The sequence below is a fragment of the Protopterus annectens genome, chromosome 5.part0 (genome assembly GCF_019279795.1).
Source record: "Protopterus annectens isolate FY-2018-M chromosome 5.part0, PAN1.0, whole genome shotgun sequence".
In the NCBI taxonomy this organism is placed as follows: domain Eukaryota; kingdom Metazoa; phylum Chordata; order Ceratodontiformes; family Protopteridae; genus Protopterus; species Protopterus annectens.
Genome location: NC_056735.1, coordinates 1,766,602,797 through 1,766,620,482, shown reverse-complemented (window position 1 = coordinate 1,766,620,482; position 17,686 = coordinate 1,766,602,797). Strand labels below are relative to the sequence as shown.

Here is a 17,686-nt window from a genome sequence, read left to right as displayed (position 1 = left end):
AAGGCAGGTAAAGCTTATCCACTCCCTTCCACTGCCCAGGTTTGGAAAGGTTCTTTTGGAAACAGTGACACTTCTGTTAATAATTATTTTCCTACAATCCAATACACCAATCAATCGCCTAATACTACGGTGTAAGTCATTGAGGATTCTAATCAAACTGATGGACAAGGCTTTACAGAAGTTAGGAGAAGTGAAAGACTGGTTAACTTAAACAACCAACAAAGTTTGAAAAAACAGAATTTTCGCGAGGGGAATCAAACGGGGGTGAGACCCAAGCAATGGTACACCAAAAATCAGGGGAAAATGAAGCAGAATTCGAAGAGGAACAAGACTTGACTGTAATGCCTTTAGGCAATAATGAATGTTATGACATCCCTAAGTTATGTACGATTCCTCTTGTTATTGAGTTTGACACTGTATATACAAGCCTTTGTCCTACATCGTTAGATCAGGCACCAATGGGAAGTAAACCTGTTATTATCACTAATAGGACAAAAGACTTTAAAGTTTATAATTTTTCTTCTATTAGTATAGATCAAGATATTGTGGAATTTTTTTCCAAGGGTAATACATATATTCCAAAACAGAATTTTGATTTAGTGAGTACAGTTATAGATCTGAAAACATTCACCAGGAAATTGAATTTTAATCTGATGATGGGGTCAAACACAGACACAATACAAAATGACCAGTTTAAAATTCCAAGTACTTTTAATCCTCCTCTTCATCCACTTAGTCATGTTTTTGAACAAATGTGTGAATTAGATAGTCGTTTTAATACGAAACATAGGAACAAAGATCTTATGAGTGATTCCATCACACAGAAAGAGGAGGAATTCTTGGAATTCATTAAATTACATGATATTAGAGTTTGTAAGCCTGATAAAGGAGGGGAACTGGTAATTTTTGATAACATAGATTACTATGATCGGATGGTAAAATTGTTAGATGACCCTGCTTATGAACTTAGTTCTCGGTCAGAAATTAACCATGCATATACAGTAATTAAGAATAGCCTGTCGGACATGTTTATAGAGGGGCGTATTGAAGAAAACATATTTAACTATATGTTTACATTATTTCCAAGGTGCCCTTACCTTTTTGGTATTCCCAAAATACATAAAGATTTGGGAAACCCACCTATGAGACCATTAGTTGATGGTCGTGGGTCACCCACCTATTATTGTGCCAAGGTGATTGACTCTATTTTACAAAAATATTTGAAATTTGAGCAACAAATATGTAAAGATTCCTGGTAATTTTTAGAGAAAGTAAATGGCTTGGATTTTCATCCAAACCATAATTTTCTCACTGTGAACGTGAAAGACCTCTATACCAGTATACCTCATGATACTGGTATAGATTCGGTAACCCAAGTACTAATTAAGAACAGAGCTCCAAAAGAGGAAATTTCACTTGTGATCGAACTCTTGGAAATTATTTTATATAACAATTTTTTTATGTTTGGAGATAACTTTTTTCTTCAAAAAACAGGTGTGGCGATGGGCTCTCCTTGTGGTGCTAGTATAGCTAATCTAGTGATGGCCCATTGGGAGTCCGAGTACATGTTAAAAAAAAACAGTATTAAAAATAGATTGGTTTTCTACACGAGGTACCTAGATGATATTTTTATTTTGCTTAATGGTGACGAAGAATTTAGTGAGGCAGTAGTAAATATCTTTAATACCTCAACCGAGTTTCTTCAGTTTACTTCTACTTTTGACTGCTTTATTGCTGAATCAGTGCATCCATTTTGACAGAAAGTAAAGTAGACAATATGTTAGGACTCGGGAAGGGAGAATGGGATTTGAATTAAACAGATTGTAACTTTTGGATACAGGATAGAGTACAAGACATTCTCTTTGACGTCAGTAATGTACATATTTTTATGAATTTATTTAATAAGCTAGGGGATTTTTAAATATTTCAATATTTATCATTTTAAGAGTATTACACAGTTTTAAGATATAGACAAATACTTTTAAAATGAATCCAGAGCTTTTGTTCTTCTTTCTTCTTCTTCTTTCGGCTTTTCCCGGTTAGGGGTCGCCACAGCGGATCACCTGTCTGCTCATGATTGGCAGTGGAGTTTTACTGTGTTGAGTTGCCAGCCCGGTGCCCAACCTTCCACAGAAGGCACACACACACACACACACACACACACACACACACACACACACACACACACACACATACTCACAACTAGGGCTGATTTAGAGTGTCCAATCCACCAAATGTCTTTGGGATGTGGGAGGAAACCGGAGCACCCAGAGGAAACCCACGTGACCACAGGGAGGACATGCAGACTCCGCACAGAAGGCACCCCAGTCGAGGATCGAACCGGAGAACCTCTTGCTGTGAGGCAACAATGCTAACCACTGCACCACCGTGGCCTCCCCGAATTCAGAGCTTTTGTTAGATCTGTAAAATATGTATATATCTTTTAGCATGATAAATATAATGTGCATTGATTTTCCTTTTGTATAATAGTTTAGTAAGATTACCTGTCACCTGTAAGTTTACAGATAATTTTATACTTTCAGGTACCATTCTGTTCTAATTATTTAGAGATTTAGTTATAATAATATTGAATGAGTGAATAATTTAGGAATGTTTTAATGGATAATTTATACAACTACTACAAATCTGTCTCTCTCTAAATATATATATATATATATATATATATATATATATATATATATATATACACATACAGTATTTGTTGGATTGTTTAATATTTGTGATAAATAGAAAAAGATTATTAAAATGTTATATAGTAATGGGGAAGAGTTTTAAATGGCAAAATATATAACTAAATTAATTTTCTCTTATTTTAACTTATGTATAATATATAATTTGTAAGTAATGCTAACTTTTGGCTAGTTTTTAATGAGTTTAGGTATTGGTAGTATAGTAGTTTGTCTATTCAGTAGGCAAGCTGAGACCTTTGGTACCTATGATAGGTTGTGTTTCATTAGTAAGATATACAGTTACAGTTTTAGACTTGTTTCTGGTTTTGTTATGAGTTTTAATAGTTTAGTTTGTGGAAAGGAAGTGTTAAAAATGTGGAAGATATTGCTGGAGGAATGCATTAGTGTCTTGTATACAATTAAATTAATATGGTGGATAAATGTGTCATATTATCTCTTGAAAGTAATCTTTTCAAATACAGAGTATGGCTAGTTTAATGTATTATCTGTTAATATAAATGGATTAAATAATAGCAACATATGAAAATCATTAATGAGAAAGCTAAAAATTGAAATAGAGGAGACATTATATTCTTGCAAGAGACTCACTTGGTAGATAAAGAGGCACAATATTTAAATGAAATAGGTTCTGAAATGTTATCATCTTCTTTTAACAAAAAGAGTAGAGGAACTGTTGTACTTTGGAGAAAATCTACTGTAATGCCTAAGGTCATGGAATCCATTAATGTTCCCTAAGGAATGCATGCATTTGTAATAATTAAATATAATGCCAACCTCTATACACTAGCTAACTTACTAGATCCCTGGAATAGATGCAAGAGTGGCTGAAGATCACTTAAACTTATTAAAAAGTTATTGGAAGGGTAGTTTAATTTCAGCAGGGGATTTTAACTGCATATCTAGTACAGAAGATATGAGTGAACAGAAGAAAGCTACATTTCTGGCATCAGCTAAAGCACTAAACAGATGGATTAGTAATAATAATTTAGATGATTTAGTAGTAAAAGCAGACAATAAGATGTTGATGACAAACCTTTTGTGCCAGGAGCTTTTGACACGCCAAGCCTAAAATAATTCAGTGCACTTCACGTGAGCAATGAATGCAAAAGCAGTGTCTTTGGTAACTTGGGTGTTGGTGATCGCTGATATGTCATCCAATATGTCGTGGCGTTTGTCATCTTTGACGAGTGTCATAGGTTCACCATCATTGAGATGAGACATTGTTCTTCACTCATTATTCTAATGTGCATGGGGTGCAAACTAGAATTGATAGGATTTATGCCTCTATAGATTTACCTGTATAGATTTACATAAGTGAATTATTTAAAAACTGTGCCTTATTTACCTGATCATAATGCAGTAAGTATTAATATATTAATGGATATAAAGAAATTTCAGCTTTATAGAATCCCAGTATGTATGACGAAAGTAAAAGAATTTAAGAGTTACCTTAAGGAACAAATCAATACATTTTTTTTATCTTTGAATGGCAATGGTCAGGCTGGTAAAGTCATATTATGGGACTATTTAAAAATGCGTATTAAAGATAAAAAGGGAAGATGGGTTAGTAATAAAATGAAAGAGTGGGCTAAAGAGTTAAAAATATATAAAAACAAATTAACCAGCACATGAATTTGTCTAGTTCCAACCTCACCTACATGAGTGTTGAAGAAAGAAAGAAAAAACAGAAAAACTAGTAGTCTTAAAACTTTGTCGATGAGCTCAGTCACAATCATTTCCAAAAAGCATGAAACCCAAGTAGTGTTCCAAAGCAACAAGCCTTTGTCACAGACAAACGATCCTCAGCAACAAAAAAATAAGAAAAAAAAAAAAGAAAAAAATCAGAAATACTTTACAATATTAAACATATCAGCTTTTATACACTTAGAAGTTGGTGTGGAATTTTAAACCATCCTATTCCAGTCAAACAATACAAATAGGGCCATAAAAGTGCGTTTAAGAACAGCAAGTACCCCCCCCACCCGCACACACACACACACACGCACACACGCACACACACACACACACACACACACACACACACACACACACACACACACACACACACACACACACACACCACTACTGATTAGATCAAGTTAAAACCTAGTTAAGGAAAGCACTACCTATTTGCAACCCACATTCCAAAATCAGGTATTAAGAAAAGCATAACATGCATATAAAAAACTTTAAGTAAAATGGCTTTCAGCCAACTAATGCAATAAAAATTTATCAGGTCTGTGACAAGAACTAAAATCATATACATAGGTAGATTAGTAAAAAGAGCTAACTAGATAGATACAAGAAAAGACACACACAGCTATCTAACCATAAACATTACCTAATTAGAACTTCTTCTTTCGACTTTTCCCGGTTAGGGCTCACCACAGCAGATCACCTGTCCGCTCAAGATTGGCAGTGAAGTTTTTACGGTGTCAAGTTGACATCTCGGTGCCCAAACTTCCACATAAGGCACACACACACACACATGCACTCACGCCTAGGGCCAATTTAGAGTATCCAATCCACCTACAGCATGTCTTTAGGATGTGGGAGGAAATCGGAGCACCCGGAGGAACCCACTCAATCACAGGGAGGACATGCAGACTCCGCACAGAAGGGACCCCAACCGAGGATCAAACCGGAGAACCTCTTGCTGTGAGGCAGCAACTCTAACCGCTGCACCACCTTGGCTGCCCAGAACAATATAAATATATATCTGTGTAGTAATATCTAATAAGCATCCATCCATATGTATTCGTGTGCATAAAAGCTAAGTTATTTACAGCTCAGAAAAAATGTCAGTGCTTTGCAGTTGACAGAAAATAACTGTCATGAATGTTTTCATGTTTATAGTCTTCTCAAAAATGTTTAAACAATGAAAACCAGTAGGACCAGTAGCAAAAACACATAAAAATACAGAATACAGTAGATGAAATAAACTAGTAATATATAAAAGTGTGCAGTTGTGTGCATGAGCCTGTACCACTATACCATAGATTTATGACCAGCTACGGTCGCTTTATTGATGATGTATTTATTGTCTGGCAAGGTGAGAAATTTAAACTTGCTGAGTTTTCCACTATGTCAGTAACTTCACCTCCTTCCTTGAAATTTACCACTTCTGTCAGATCAGAGTCAGTGCAATTCCTTCATATGGCTGTCAGTATTGATAAAGACAGAGGAAGATTAATTAGTAACTTAATTAGTAACCTATAAAAGAAACTAACAAGAGTGAACTACTTTACAGAGACAGTATGCATTCAGTAAAAACTAAGCACAATGTAATAAAAATAAAATAAAATCACAAAGCTATAGATCTTTCTTAACCAGAGGATACTTGTTACATATCATCTTGGAGCCCATTAGAGATTCTAAAACTAACAACAACCCTATGTGGAAGAGGCCTTTTGGCAGAATTATGCAGCGAGGCCACCCTAACCAAAAAGAGAAAAGTAAGGATAGTTGTATTCTGACTTACACCTGTGATTTCAGAACAATTAAAGCTATTATTAAGGAGAACTGGGCCATCCTTACTGACAGTCAGCAGCCTGTAGGGGTTTTAAGAAAACACCCTACTTTTGTATATGAAAAGAGCAGAAGCATACGTAGCTGTGTGGAAAAGAAAATTAAGAAACACCAGGATGACATGAGCACTAAAATCTATGGGACACCTAACTGCACTTTCTGTGAGTACTAGGAGTGCGACTCATTTGAGTGCTCCTATCTTAAAAAGATGGTGAAATCTTCAACAGGTGGTAACTGAAAAAGTTGTATGTAGGGTCAAGTGTAATGACTGCTCTGCATTTTATGTGAGTAAGACTATGAATAAACTGAAAAGGTGGATTTCAGGTCATCTTTCTGACACCAGACATAAATGCCAAAGGAACACCTTATCCAAACACTTATTAGAACACCCCAGACATTTTGGTTTTAAATTTATCATTCTGGGCTGTGTGGCGATTAATGAGCTTGAAGGGGACGTCAGTGGTGTTTTGGAGAAAAAAGAATTATGCTGGCAGCTGAAATTAAATGCATTCAGAAAACCAGGACATAACAACTGTTGCTCTATTAAGAGTGTGTTGAATTTACATAAGCTGCCACACAATCTGTAAAGGTGTTTTTTGAGAATTTTTGAGGAAATATTTTTATGTACTAAAGGTACCAAACGTACTAAAAATAAAAAAAAATTGAATGTGTAGAATGTGTATAAATACATATATGGTAAGTTACTTTAACCTCAGTTCTAATTTTAGATTTAATACACTCTTGCATCACGTCAGAGATTTAAACAGTAGATTCAGAACACTCATTTTTTTTTCATGCCGCTCTTACCATAAAGATTTGGTATAACCCCCCCATTTAGCATACTGGCACATGCTCATGCACACACCTACACACTTTTATACATTACTAGTTGACTTCTTCCGCTGTTTCTGTATTTTTGTGCGTTTTTCTACTGGTTTACATTTTGGGGGCTGTAAATATGAAAACTGTCATGTGTTTTTTATTGTATCCATCTAGTTAGCTCTTTTTACTTATTTGCCTATATGTATATTATTTTTAGTTCTTGTCAAAGACTTGAAGGCTTTATTGCATTAGTTAGCTGAAAGTGATTTTAGTTAAAAGTCAGTCTTTTATGTATATGTTATGCTTTTCGTAACACCTGATTTTGGAATGTGGTTTACAAATAGGTAGTGTTTTCCATAACTAAAACTTAGTTTGATCTAATCAGTAGTAGTGTGCAGGGGTGGGTACTTGCTGTTCTTAAAAGCACTTCTACGGCCCTGCTTATATTGTTTGCCTGGAATAGCCTGGTTTAAAATTAAATAATACATATATTTTCCACACCTACTTCTAAGTGTAAAAAAGCTGATATGTTTAACATTGGAAAGTGTTTCTGTTTTTTGAGGATCGCTCATCTGTGATGAATAAGGGCTTGTTGCTTTGGAACACTACTAGGTTTCATGATTTTTGGAAATGATTGTGACTGAACTCATCAATGAAGTTTTAAGAATACTAGTTTTTCTTTTTTTGAAAATATAAGATAAACTGCATGAAGCAAGGTTTAAACAACAAAAAAAAATTAAATACTGAATCATTAAAAATTAATGACAAAATATCAAGCAGTTTTAACTCAAAGGGGAGACAGCTGTAGAAAAAAAAATATTATTGCAAAGTTGTGTAATGGCTTCAAAAAATCTCCATATATTAGCTAATAGAAGTAAAATGTTAAGCAAAAAGGCACAAGTCAATACTATCAGAAATCTTCACACTGATAAGCTTACTTCAGATATAGGAGGAAATGCTTAATATTTAAAAAAATTCCATAAGGATCTTAATATAGATAAAAATAATCCTGGTGATTACAAAATTGATAAGTATTTAAAGAAAATGTTAATAGACTTAATGACCAACAAATATTTCTGTTTAATAAGCCTATTACCCTAATAGAAGTTAAAGAAGCTTTAAAAAAGGGAAAATTTGTAACGCTATAGGGATAGATGGTTTAAATATGGAATTATATAGTCTGCTTCTGTTAAACATTTAGAATTACTGAGTGATGTTTTCAGGATAATTCAGAGTAACAAAATAATTTCTCTGTCATGGAAATTTTCTGTAATCTCACCTGTTCTTAAACAAGGCAATGATAATAAGTTAGCCTCCTCATGTAGACCTATTTCATTGTTAAATGTAGACTGTAAAATATTTACTGCACTCTTCACCTTAAGATTAAGAGATATAATAGAGTAAATAATAAAGATCAAACACAGGATTTATAGTCAGTAGTTTAATGAGTGATGATTTTTGGTTAGTAACTATCTTAGATTTAGTAATAGGAATGAAAAATAAATTGGCCCTAATTAACTTAGATGTACTGCGGTGGTGGTGCTGCGGTAGCGCTGTTGCCTCACAGTTAAGACGTTGTCCTGTTCGATTCTCAGCTAGAGCGTCTTCTGTGTGGAGACATGCATGAATGGGCGTACCTTCATTGAAGGTTGTGCATCAGGGCTGGCAACTCGGCACATAAAAATCTACTGCCAATCATTAGCGGACCGGAGTTCCACTGTGGCAACCCCCTAACCGGGAAAAGCTGAAAGACACAACAACAACAACATCAAGAGAGAGCTTTTGATTCTTTAGATGGAACTACTTGTTTAATACTTTAGAAGTGTTTGCATTTCCAGAACAATTTATTGGAATATTAAAAAACAAACGTATAGGGAGTCCAAAGTGTATGTTAAAATTGTATCTTACATTTCTCAAGGATTCTCTTTAAACAAAGGCACAAAAGCAAGGGTGTCCCTTGTCACATCTACTATTTACATTAGCTATCAAACCCTTAGATAATAGAAGATGCAGTGAAAAAAAATGGATTCTCAGTTAACAAGGATTGCCAATCTAAAATACAGCAGATATTTTATTAACTGTAGGATATTTAAATTGTTCAATCGAATGAATAGATAAGGACATGGAAAAGTAAGGAAGTGTAGCTGCTAAAATTTAATAAAAATTAAACTTTAGTATTAAATCAATTACTAGGTAATAAGTTTAAAGGTAAATATAAATATAATTGGGAAGGTAAATAAAATATTTAGGAATATAAATCTGGCAAAATGAAAGTATGATTATTAATAATTTGAAAAATAATTGAAGCATTACTTATTAAAAATGGAATAATTTTTTTTTTTTTTACTTTTAAGGATACTTATTAAAATAAGAGGATACACACACGTGCACATACATGCACGCGCACACACACACACACACACACACACACACACACACACACACACGCACACACACACGCACACACACACGCATACACACACGCACACATTGCATTCAATAGCTTTAATACCTGACAAAAACTTTTAAAGAAAATGGAAAAAATGTTAACTTCATTCTTATGGTATCCTAAAACGCTGAGAATGCTTATAGAAATCATACAAATGATGGGAGTATGGTGGTATTGGCTTCCCAGAGGTAGAATCTAATTCTATTGCTACAAATTTTAACTCTATTATACTCTGGATATATTCAATTTAAGCTAGTAAATGGAAAACCATTCAGGAGCAGATTATACTAAATTCTTTTAAGGATATCAAATATGATAAATTAGAAATGTGTAACAATCCTTTCATCAGGTTAATAAAATTTACCTTAGAAGGAAATTCATTTCAATCTTTACACTCAGCATATATGAATTCAGTTTTTAAAATGGTTAAGAAATATGTTTTTAAAACTCCATTAATATCAAAATAGAAACATTTGTGCTTTCCCATTGCACACACCTCTAGATTTAAGGAAACTCAGAAGAATGTTAAAATTAATTTACTAAAAAGGAATTGGTTAGTATTATGATCTGATTGCTTTGAAAAATGAAAAGCTAAGTCACCAGAATAATGAAAGATTATAAGTTGGATGAATCTGTTAACCAGTTAATATCATCCATCAGTAAGAATTTAAATAAATTTGTAGATAATAAAAGTGAAGGGGAACAGAACACTATGCCCCCCATTATATGAATACATGAATGCTATCATTGAAGGTAAATTGACCTACCTAGAAAGCTTGTCCAAGTTATACAAGTTAAATAATTACTTTGATGCAAAATTATGGAACTTTGTATATAGTAGTGGATTGAGTAACTCAATAGATGGTAAGAATAAAACTGTTATTTAAATCAATTGGTCAAACTTCAAGTTTATACTGGAAAGTGTTTTGTAGACATATATACATAGAATGCCTTTTACTCCATATAAAATCTCTTGGAGATGTAATAAAGATGTAAAATCGGATTGGACACACATTTATGGATTGTGAAAAATTAAATGTATATTGTGAAGAAAGTATGTTATTTAAGGGGTTATGGTCTGATAACTCATCTTTAAGTAGATCAGTAACAGTAATGAATTTCCCAGTTCCTGTATCTGTAAAAGTCAAACAGCAAAAAGTATTCTGAATTCTTTTGGCAGTTGCTAGGAAAGTTATTACAAAAATTGGAAATCGTACTCGGTTCCTACATTCAAAGAATTTAATATAATATCAGTTTTGTGTAAAACTGAAAAATAAGTGATCAGAATAAGATCTATATATCATACTAAGGATTTTGGTGGTTGGGATAGCATTGAAATGTTGCTATTGCAATACCAAGACTATTAATGTGTTACTTGTGTAAGATTACCTTGATGATTCAGTGTATTCCTGACATTGTGAGGCAGTATGTCATATTGAATTTCTTCCTTTCTCTGTATATATTGTAAATACATTAAATCAATAAAAAAAATTCTTAAACAATAAATAAGTAAATTTTGTATGATTTAAATTTACCTTAGTAACCTAAGAGATATGGAAAGAGAGTCTCCTGTAGATTAGATTAAATAGTCAAACACTTGCCATGTACTGTTCTCTCCCTCACTCATTTTATTATTCCCGCATTGCTTGTTTTACATTTTAGCTCTCAAAATAAGTGACACCTGTTTAAAACTACAAACTGTTGACTCAGGGTCATCATTTTATTAAGATAAAGAATATGCTATATGCTGCATAGGTACTTTAAACCAGTTTATTCAAGGCAAACAATATAAACAGAGGCATAAAAAGTGCATTTAAAAAAAGTACCCACCCCATACACTACCACAGATTAGATCAACCAAAATCCTAGTTAAGGAAATAATACATGTCTATTTGCAACCCACATTCCCAAATCAGGTATTAAGAAAAGCATAACATGCACATAAAAGACTGACTTTTAACTAAAATCACTTTTGGATAACTAATACAATAAAGCCTTCATCAGATCTGTGACAAGAACTAAAATTGTTTACATAGGTGGATAAGTAAAAAGAGTTAACTAGATTAATAAAGAAAAAAAACACATAGATATCTAATCATAAACATTATCTAACTGGAACACTAAAAATATAAATATATATCTAGTGGAGTGCCTTCTGTGTGGAGTCTGCATGTAATCCCTGCAGTTGAGTGAGTTTTAAAGACATGGAGGTAGGTGTGTGTCCATGTGCCTTCTGTGAAGGTTGGGAGCCATACTGTCAACTTGACACCATAAAAACCCTACTGCCAATCAATCTGCGGACCAGTGATCTGCTGTGGTGACCCCTAAAAGGAGAAGCCGAAAGACATTTCTGCCTGTCTAATCATATCTAATATGTATTATTGTGTATAAACTACGTTATTCACAACTCAGAAAAAAATTATTTATAAAAAAAAGTATTTCAGAAAAAATATTTTATTTACAGTTCAGAAAAAAATGTGAGAAAAAATGTCAGTGCTTTGCAGTTAAAAAAAAACGTCATGACAGTTTTCATGTTTACATCCACAAAAACATGCTTATTCAATGAAAACCAGTAGAAAAAGCACACAGAAATAGTGGCTGAAGTAAACTAGTAATCTATAAAAGTGTGCAGGTGTGTGCATGAGCATGCACCAGTATGCTAAATGGGGGAATTATACCAATACTTCATAGGTAGGTACTAGACTATTGGCTCAAGGGCCTACGTAAGCCTAGCCAACAAGGTTCCCTGGCTTACACCACCAAAGAAAGTTATTTTCCTGTGCCACTGTTGAGCAGAGACACAGAAGTGATCCCCAGGGTGTATTTCCCATCCACTCATCAAGATTCATGGTAATATTTCATGGTAATAATGGAATGAAAATCTGTGTATTTTGAATTCTCCATTTAAATATCTGGAGTGATGCAAGAGTGTACTAAATCTAATCAAATGAGAATTGAGGTTAAAGTAACTAAGCATATATACATGTATACATATACTACACTTTTATTTTTAATACATAAAAATATGTCGTCAAAAATTCCCTAAGAAACTACAGATTGTGTATCAGCTTACATAAATTCAACACACAATTAATAAAGTAATAGTAGTTAATTCCTGGTTTTCTGAATGCATTTCATTGCAGCTGCCAACATAAGTATTTTTTTCTGTAAAACACCATTGACGTCCCCTTCAAGCTCATCCGTCTCCGTAAAGTCCAGAATGATAAAATTAAAACCAGAATGTCTGAGGTGTTCACACAAGTGATTGGATAAGCCATTCTTCTGGCATTTGTCTCATGTCAAAAAGATGACCCGAGATCCTCCCTTTTAGTTTATTCATAGTCTTACCCACATAAAATGCAGGGTAGTCATTACAGCTGGCCCAATATACAACTTTTTAGTATTACAGTTACCACCTGCTGAAGTTTTCACCATCTTTTTAAGATAGCAGCACTCAAATGAGCCAAACCCCATCAAATACTCATAGAAAGTGCAGCTAGGTGGCCCACAGATTTTGGTGCTCATGTCATCCTGGTGTTTTATTTTTTGTTTTCTTTTCCACTTAGCTATGTATGCTTCTGCGCTTTTTATATACAAAAGTAGGGTGTTCTCCTAAAACCATTACAAGCTGCTGATTTTCAGTGAGGATGGTCTAGTTCTTCTTAATAATGGCTTTAATTGTATTGAAATCACAGGTGTAAGTTAGAATGCAGCTGTCCTTACTTTAATCTTCTTTTGGGTTAGAGTGGCCTTGTTGCATAATTTTACCAAAAGGCCTATTCCATATAGGGTCATTGTTAATTTTAGAATCTCTAATTGGATCCAGGGTCATATGTAACATGTTTGATTCACATCCTCTGGATAAGAAATCATTTCAAGATCATTCATATTTTTGGAAAAGGAGACAAATCTGTGGTAATGTGGGTTAATCTGTAGCCTTGTGATTTTATTACACTGTGCTTAGTTTTTAATGGATGCATACTGTCTCTGTGAAGTAAGTAGTTCACGGTTATTGTTTTCCCGTATAAGTTAATTTTCCTTTGTCTTTATCAATACTAACAGTCATATCAAGGAACTGCATTGACTCCAAGCTGATGGAAGTGGTAAATTTCAGGAAGAAGGTGGAGTTACTGATGTAATGGATAAGCTCAGTGAGTTTAGATTTCTCTCCTTACCAGAGTATAAGTACATCATCGATAAAGTAAAAATAGCTGGTCATAAATCTCTGGTATTCACTTTGTAGGACAAATTCCTCCTCCCACTTGCCTAAGGCTACATTGGTCAGGCTAGCAGCCATAGCCACACCCATGGTTATACCCTTGTCTGTTTCTAAGCTTGACCATGGAAACTGAAAAAAATTGAAACTCAACACCCAAGTTTATTAACTTTCCCAAGCATTCAGTTTGACCATGGGTAGCATATTACCATGTAGTATTAGTATAATTCTCCCATTTATCATACTGCTGCACACTCATGGGCAACTCATGCATACACCTGCACACTTTTAAACATTACTAGTTTACTTGCACTATTTTTGTATGTTTTTTCTACTGGTTTTCATTGAATAAACATGTTTTTGGGGTTGTAAACATGAAAACTGTCATGAGTTTTTTTCTGTTTAACTACAAAGTACTTACATTTTTATGAAATGTAAATAACTTACTTTTTATATACACTAATACATAGTAGATGTGATTAGACAACTATATATATATATATATATATAGAGAGAGAGAGAGAGAGAGAGAGAGAAAGAGAGCGAGAGAAAGTTTTAGCTAGATCATGTTTATGGTTAGCTGTGTTTTTTTTTTCACGTTTCAGACTAGTTAACTCTTTTTACTTCTCTACCCATGTATACAATTTTAGTTCTTGTCACAGACCTGATGAAGGCTTTATTGCATTAATTACCCAAAAGTGATTTTAGCGAAAAGTCAGTCTTTCTATGTTTATATTATTATTTTTATTTATTTTATTATGCTTTTCTTAATACCTGATTTGGGACTGTAGATTGCAAATACATAGGTATTGTGTGGGGTGGGTACTTGCTGTTCTAAAATGCACTTTTTATGGCCCTGTTTATATTGTCTGCCTTGAAAGGGCTGGTTTAAAATTAAACAATATGTTTATTTTCCACACCTACTTCTAAGTTTATAAAAGTTGCTGTATTTAACATTGTAAAATATTTCTGTTTTTTGTTACTGAGGATCGCTTGTCTGTGATGAATAAAGTTGCTTGTTGCTTTGGAACACTACCTGTTTTTCATGAGTTTGGGGAATTTTTGTGACTGAGCACATCGACTAAGTTTTTTAAGACCAGTAGTTTCATTTTTTTTGTAATGCTTTGGATACTTACTAATATGAATGCAGAATGCCTCCTGCAGGTTAAACAGCATATTGTTACTACATGCACACACTGATTCAAAAATATAACATCTCAGCTGTTGTAAATCTATGATTTTATTTCTGCTGTATTTAGATGAGCAGCCCTGCTTTTATATAGTGTCAGTCACTGGAAATATAACCATAAACTGATGTGCAAGAAGATAAAGACAATTCTTTATCTGTTTTTCTTTCAGCTAAGACAGGAAAGGTGCATGGTACAAAATCGTTTGACCTTTGGGGAGGGGGTAAGTACTTAAACATTGGTATTTACTTGTTCTTTTTCTTGTTAAGAATCATAATTCAAAAATGCTATGCTTTTAACACCATGTTACCTCATTACTATGTTGAAATGCCCTGGTAGGCACATGAGTAGATCACATGGCTAATGCACTTACAGTACTATGATGCATCTCAATAACACCTGCAGCACATGCATCCTAGTTTAGTGGACGGTCAGCTTACTGCAACAACTGCATCATGGATCAGTGTGTTCAGACCTGGTGGTTTTTGCTATTTGGCATTGAAACTAATACAGTTTTGCACAGTTATGATTTTTTTTCTCTCATAGATTAAGCCACAGAGCTCCATAAAGTGGCTGAAGTAGAAGAAAATATTATGAACGTAGTATTTCTACACTCCTCCTTGAACTCTCACTTCTTTGTTGTCTTTAAAAGTGGGTTCCAGACATAAGTCAGGTAGGCAGGATCCTAAGTGTACAGGTCACATGGCGTGACAAGTCATCTTAAAATGTGATGTTACAGCATGCTGTCATATACTGAAGTTTACAGAGTATACAGATCACTTTATATATATATATATATATATATATATATATATATATATATATATATATATATTTGTGTGTGATGCAAAACTTTTATAAGGTGCACCAGATGAGGTTAGCTGGCCCCCTTCCATTTTAAACTGTAGCAAACTGCTTGCTTATGAAAGCAACAAGTGGCTTTACTTCAGTTCAGTACCTTGAACAAAGCATTGAGAACTTCAGCCCTGACTGCAGACACAGCCAGTATTGGCATTCATTTCTGACCTGAGGTCAAAGGCAGTAGTTGCATTCAGATGAATGAATCCCTTGATACTTTGTGCCTGGGGAGGCTGCCCCATCTGCCCACCTGACTTGGGCTACAGAAACTTGTTTTCAGTCATTGTTAGAGACTGCAGAGATTACAGTTCTGAATAAAATGACATCAGTACTGTTGTGTACAACAGTATAGGAGAACCTGGTTAAATATCAAGCCATAAAAAACTCACAGTGTTAATATTTGACTGCTAATGGTCAAATTCAAATTATTCTATGCTATCAAATATTGTCCTAAACAAACTGAACTCCATGTAGTTATAATTACCCCTGCCCCGTGTCATTCCTGCTGGTTTCATGGACCAGCACTTCCCCACAACTTGTTTAGCCAGACAGACTGAGATAGGTGTTTTCGAGACAGTGTAAGAATTGTCTCAGACTGTCTGACTATCATCTATTACTCAAACAGCATAACACAGTGTGTGAGAGATGTACATATGTAATATCCTTAGAGGCAGAAGTCTCACACACATTAAAACTGACACCAAAATCATTAGCAGTACACCACACATCACACCTCTCCAAAGTTATCAAGCTACACATAATCCATCATATGCTGAGGTTCTAAAGATTAACTTGCTAAATCTTAAAGACATCCAAAACACAACACATACACAAGGCACACTCTTGCAAGTTAAGCCTACCTCATCACATAGTACAAGGCATTCCAATGTCATAGGTGCTGAACTCATAAGGCAGACATTGACCCAACCAAATATTGTTGTTATAGATGACTCCATATATTAGCTAGTTGTAGAACTTCATGTATGACACAAGAAAGATATAGCACCTGTCTACAGAAACTAGAATCACTCATTATTAAACGCAGTACCATTTTCTTAGGTGATACAAGGTGTCTCAGTCTTCATCCAGAAAATATGTACCTTTTAACAGGATGAGCAATGAAAGAGTGATGGTTAGTTGCTTGTCTGGTACCAGGATGCATCAGAACACACATGCACTTAAGTCTTTGAGCAACAAGTATCAACATGACTTTGTCGTAGTTCATGCTGGTGTCAGTGATATCAGATGTACCTCCTTGAATTATATGAAGAGAGACATGATGGAGCTCTCAGACTGTGTACCAAGGCAGGTATGAACTTAGCACTGAGTAGTATTCTACTTTGTTCAGTTTTGATGCAGTGATATGAGTAAAAATAATTTACTTCAGTAATTGCTTAGTATTTGGTGTCATTTACACTGTCAGCCTATTAACAGACGCAAAGATGCAGCTGTACTTCATAGGAGCAATCACAGGCAAACCCCAGAAACAAACTCAGATGGTGGAACCATAATATCAACAAGCTTTACAATAAAAGGAAAATAATTCTGACCAAAAATAAGAATAATAATTCCAAGAATGTTAGAGCCCAGAAGTCTCCTATTGTTCTTTACTTTTCTGAAGTAAAAGCCACTATCAAAGGGCTTTGGCTGACTAAGTTTACAGAAGATTGCAAATTAGGAGCAGTCATTGAATCCTCAAATGACTTACACATCCTGCAGGAGGGTTTGTCCCAAATAAATAATTAGTACCAAAATCATGGACTGAAACTAAATGCCAAAAAATGCATTATTGTATCCTTCGGGAAGTAATCTACCCCAGGCAACTATGCCATTGACAATACACCTCTAATAGTTGACACAGTTCAGGATTTGGGAACTTATGTGGACAAGGTGCATTGTTGTAAAAAAAGGTGGT

General features: G+C 34.3%; 1 protein-coding gene across 2 annotated transcripts in view; it reads left to right on the top strand.

Annotated features, from left to right (window-relative positions):
• The window catches only part of FAM3B (FAM3 metabolism regulating signaling molecule B), a 556,690-nt gene that overhangs the window by 356,532 nt on the left and 182,472 nt on the right, over positions 1-17,686 (top strand). For both annotated transcript variants that reach the window (XM_044071567.1, XM_044071566.1), the window contains one exon: positions 15,086-15,136. In XM_044071567.1, the coding sequence (XP_043927502.1) occupies positions 15,086-15,136 (51 nt within the window). The remainder of the gene's footprint in view (positions 1-15,085; positions 15,137-17,686) is intronic.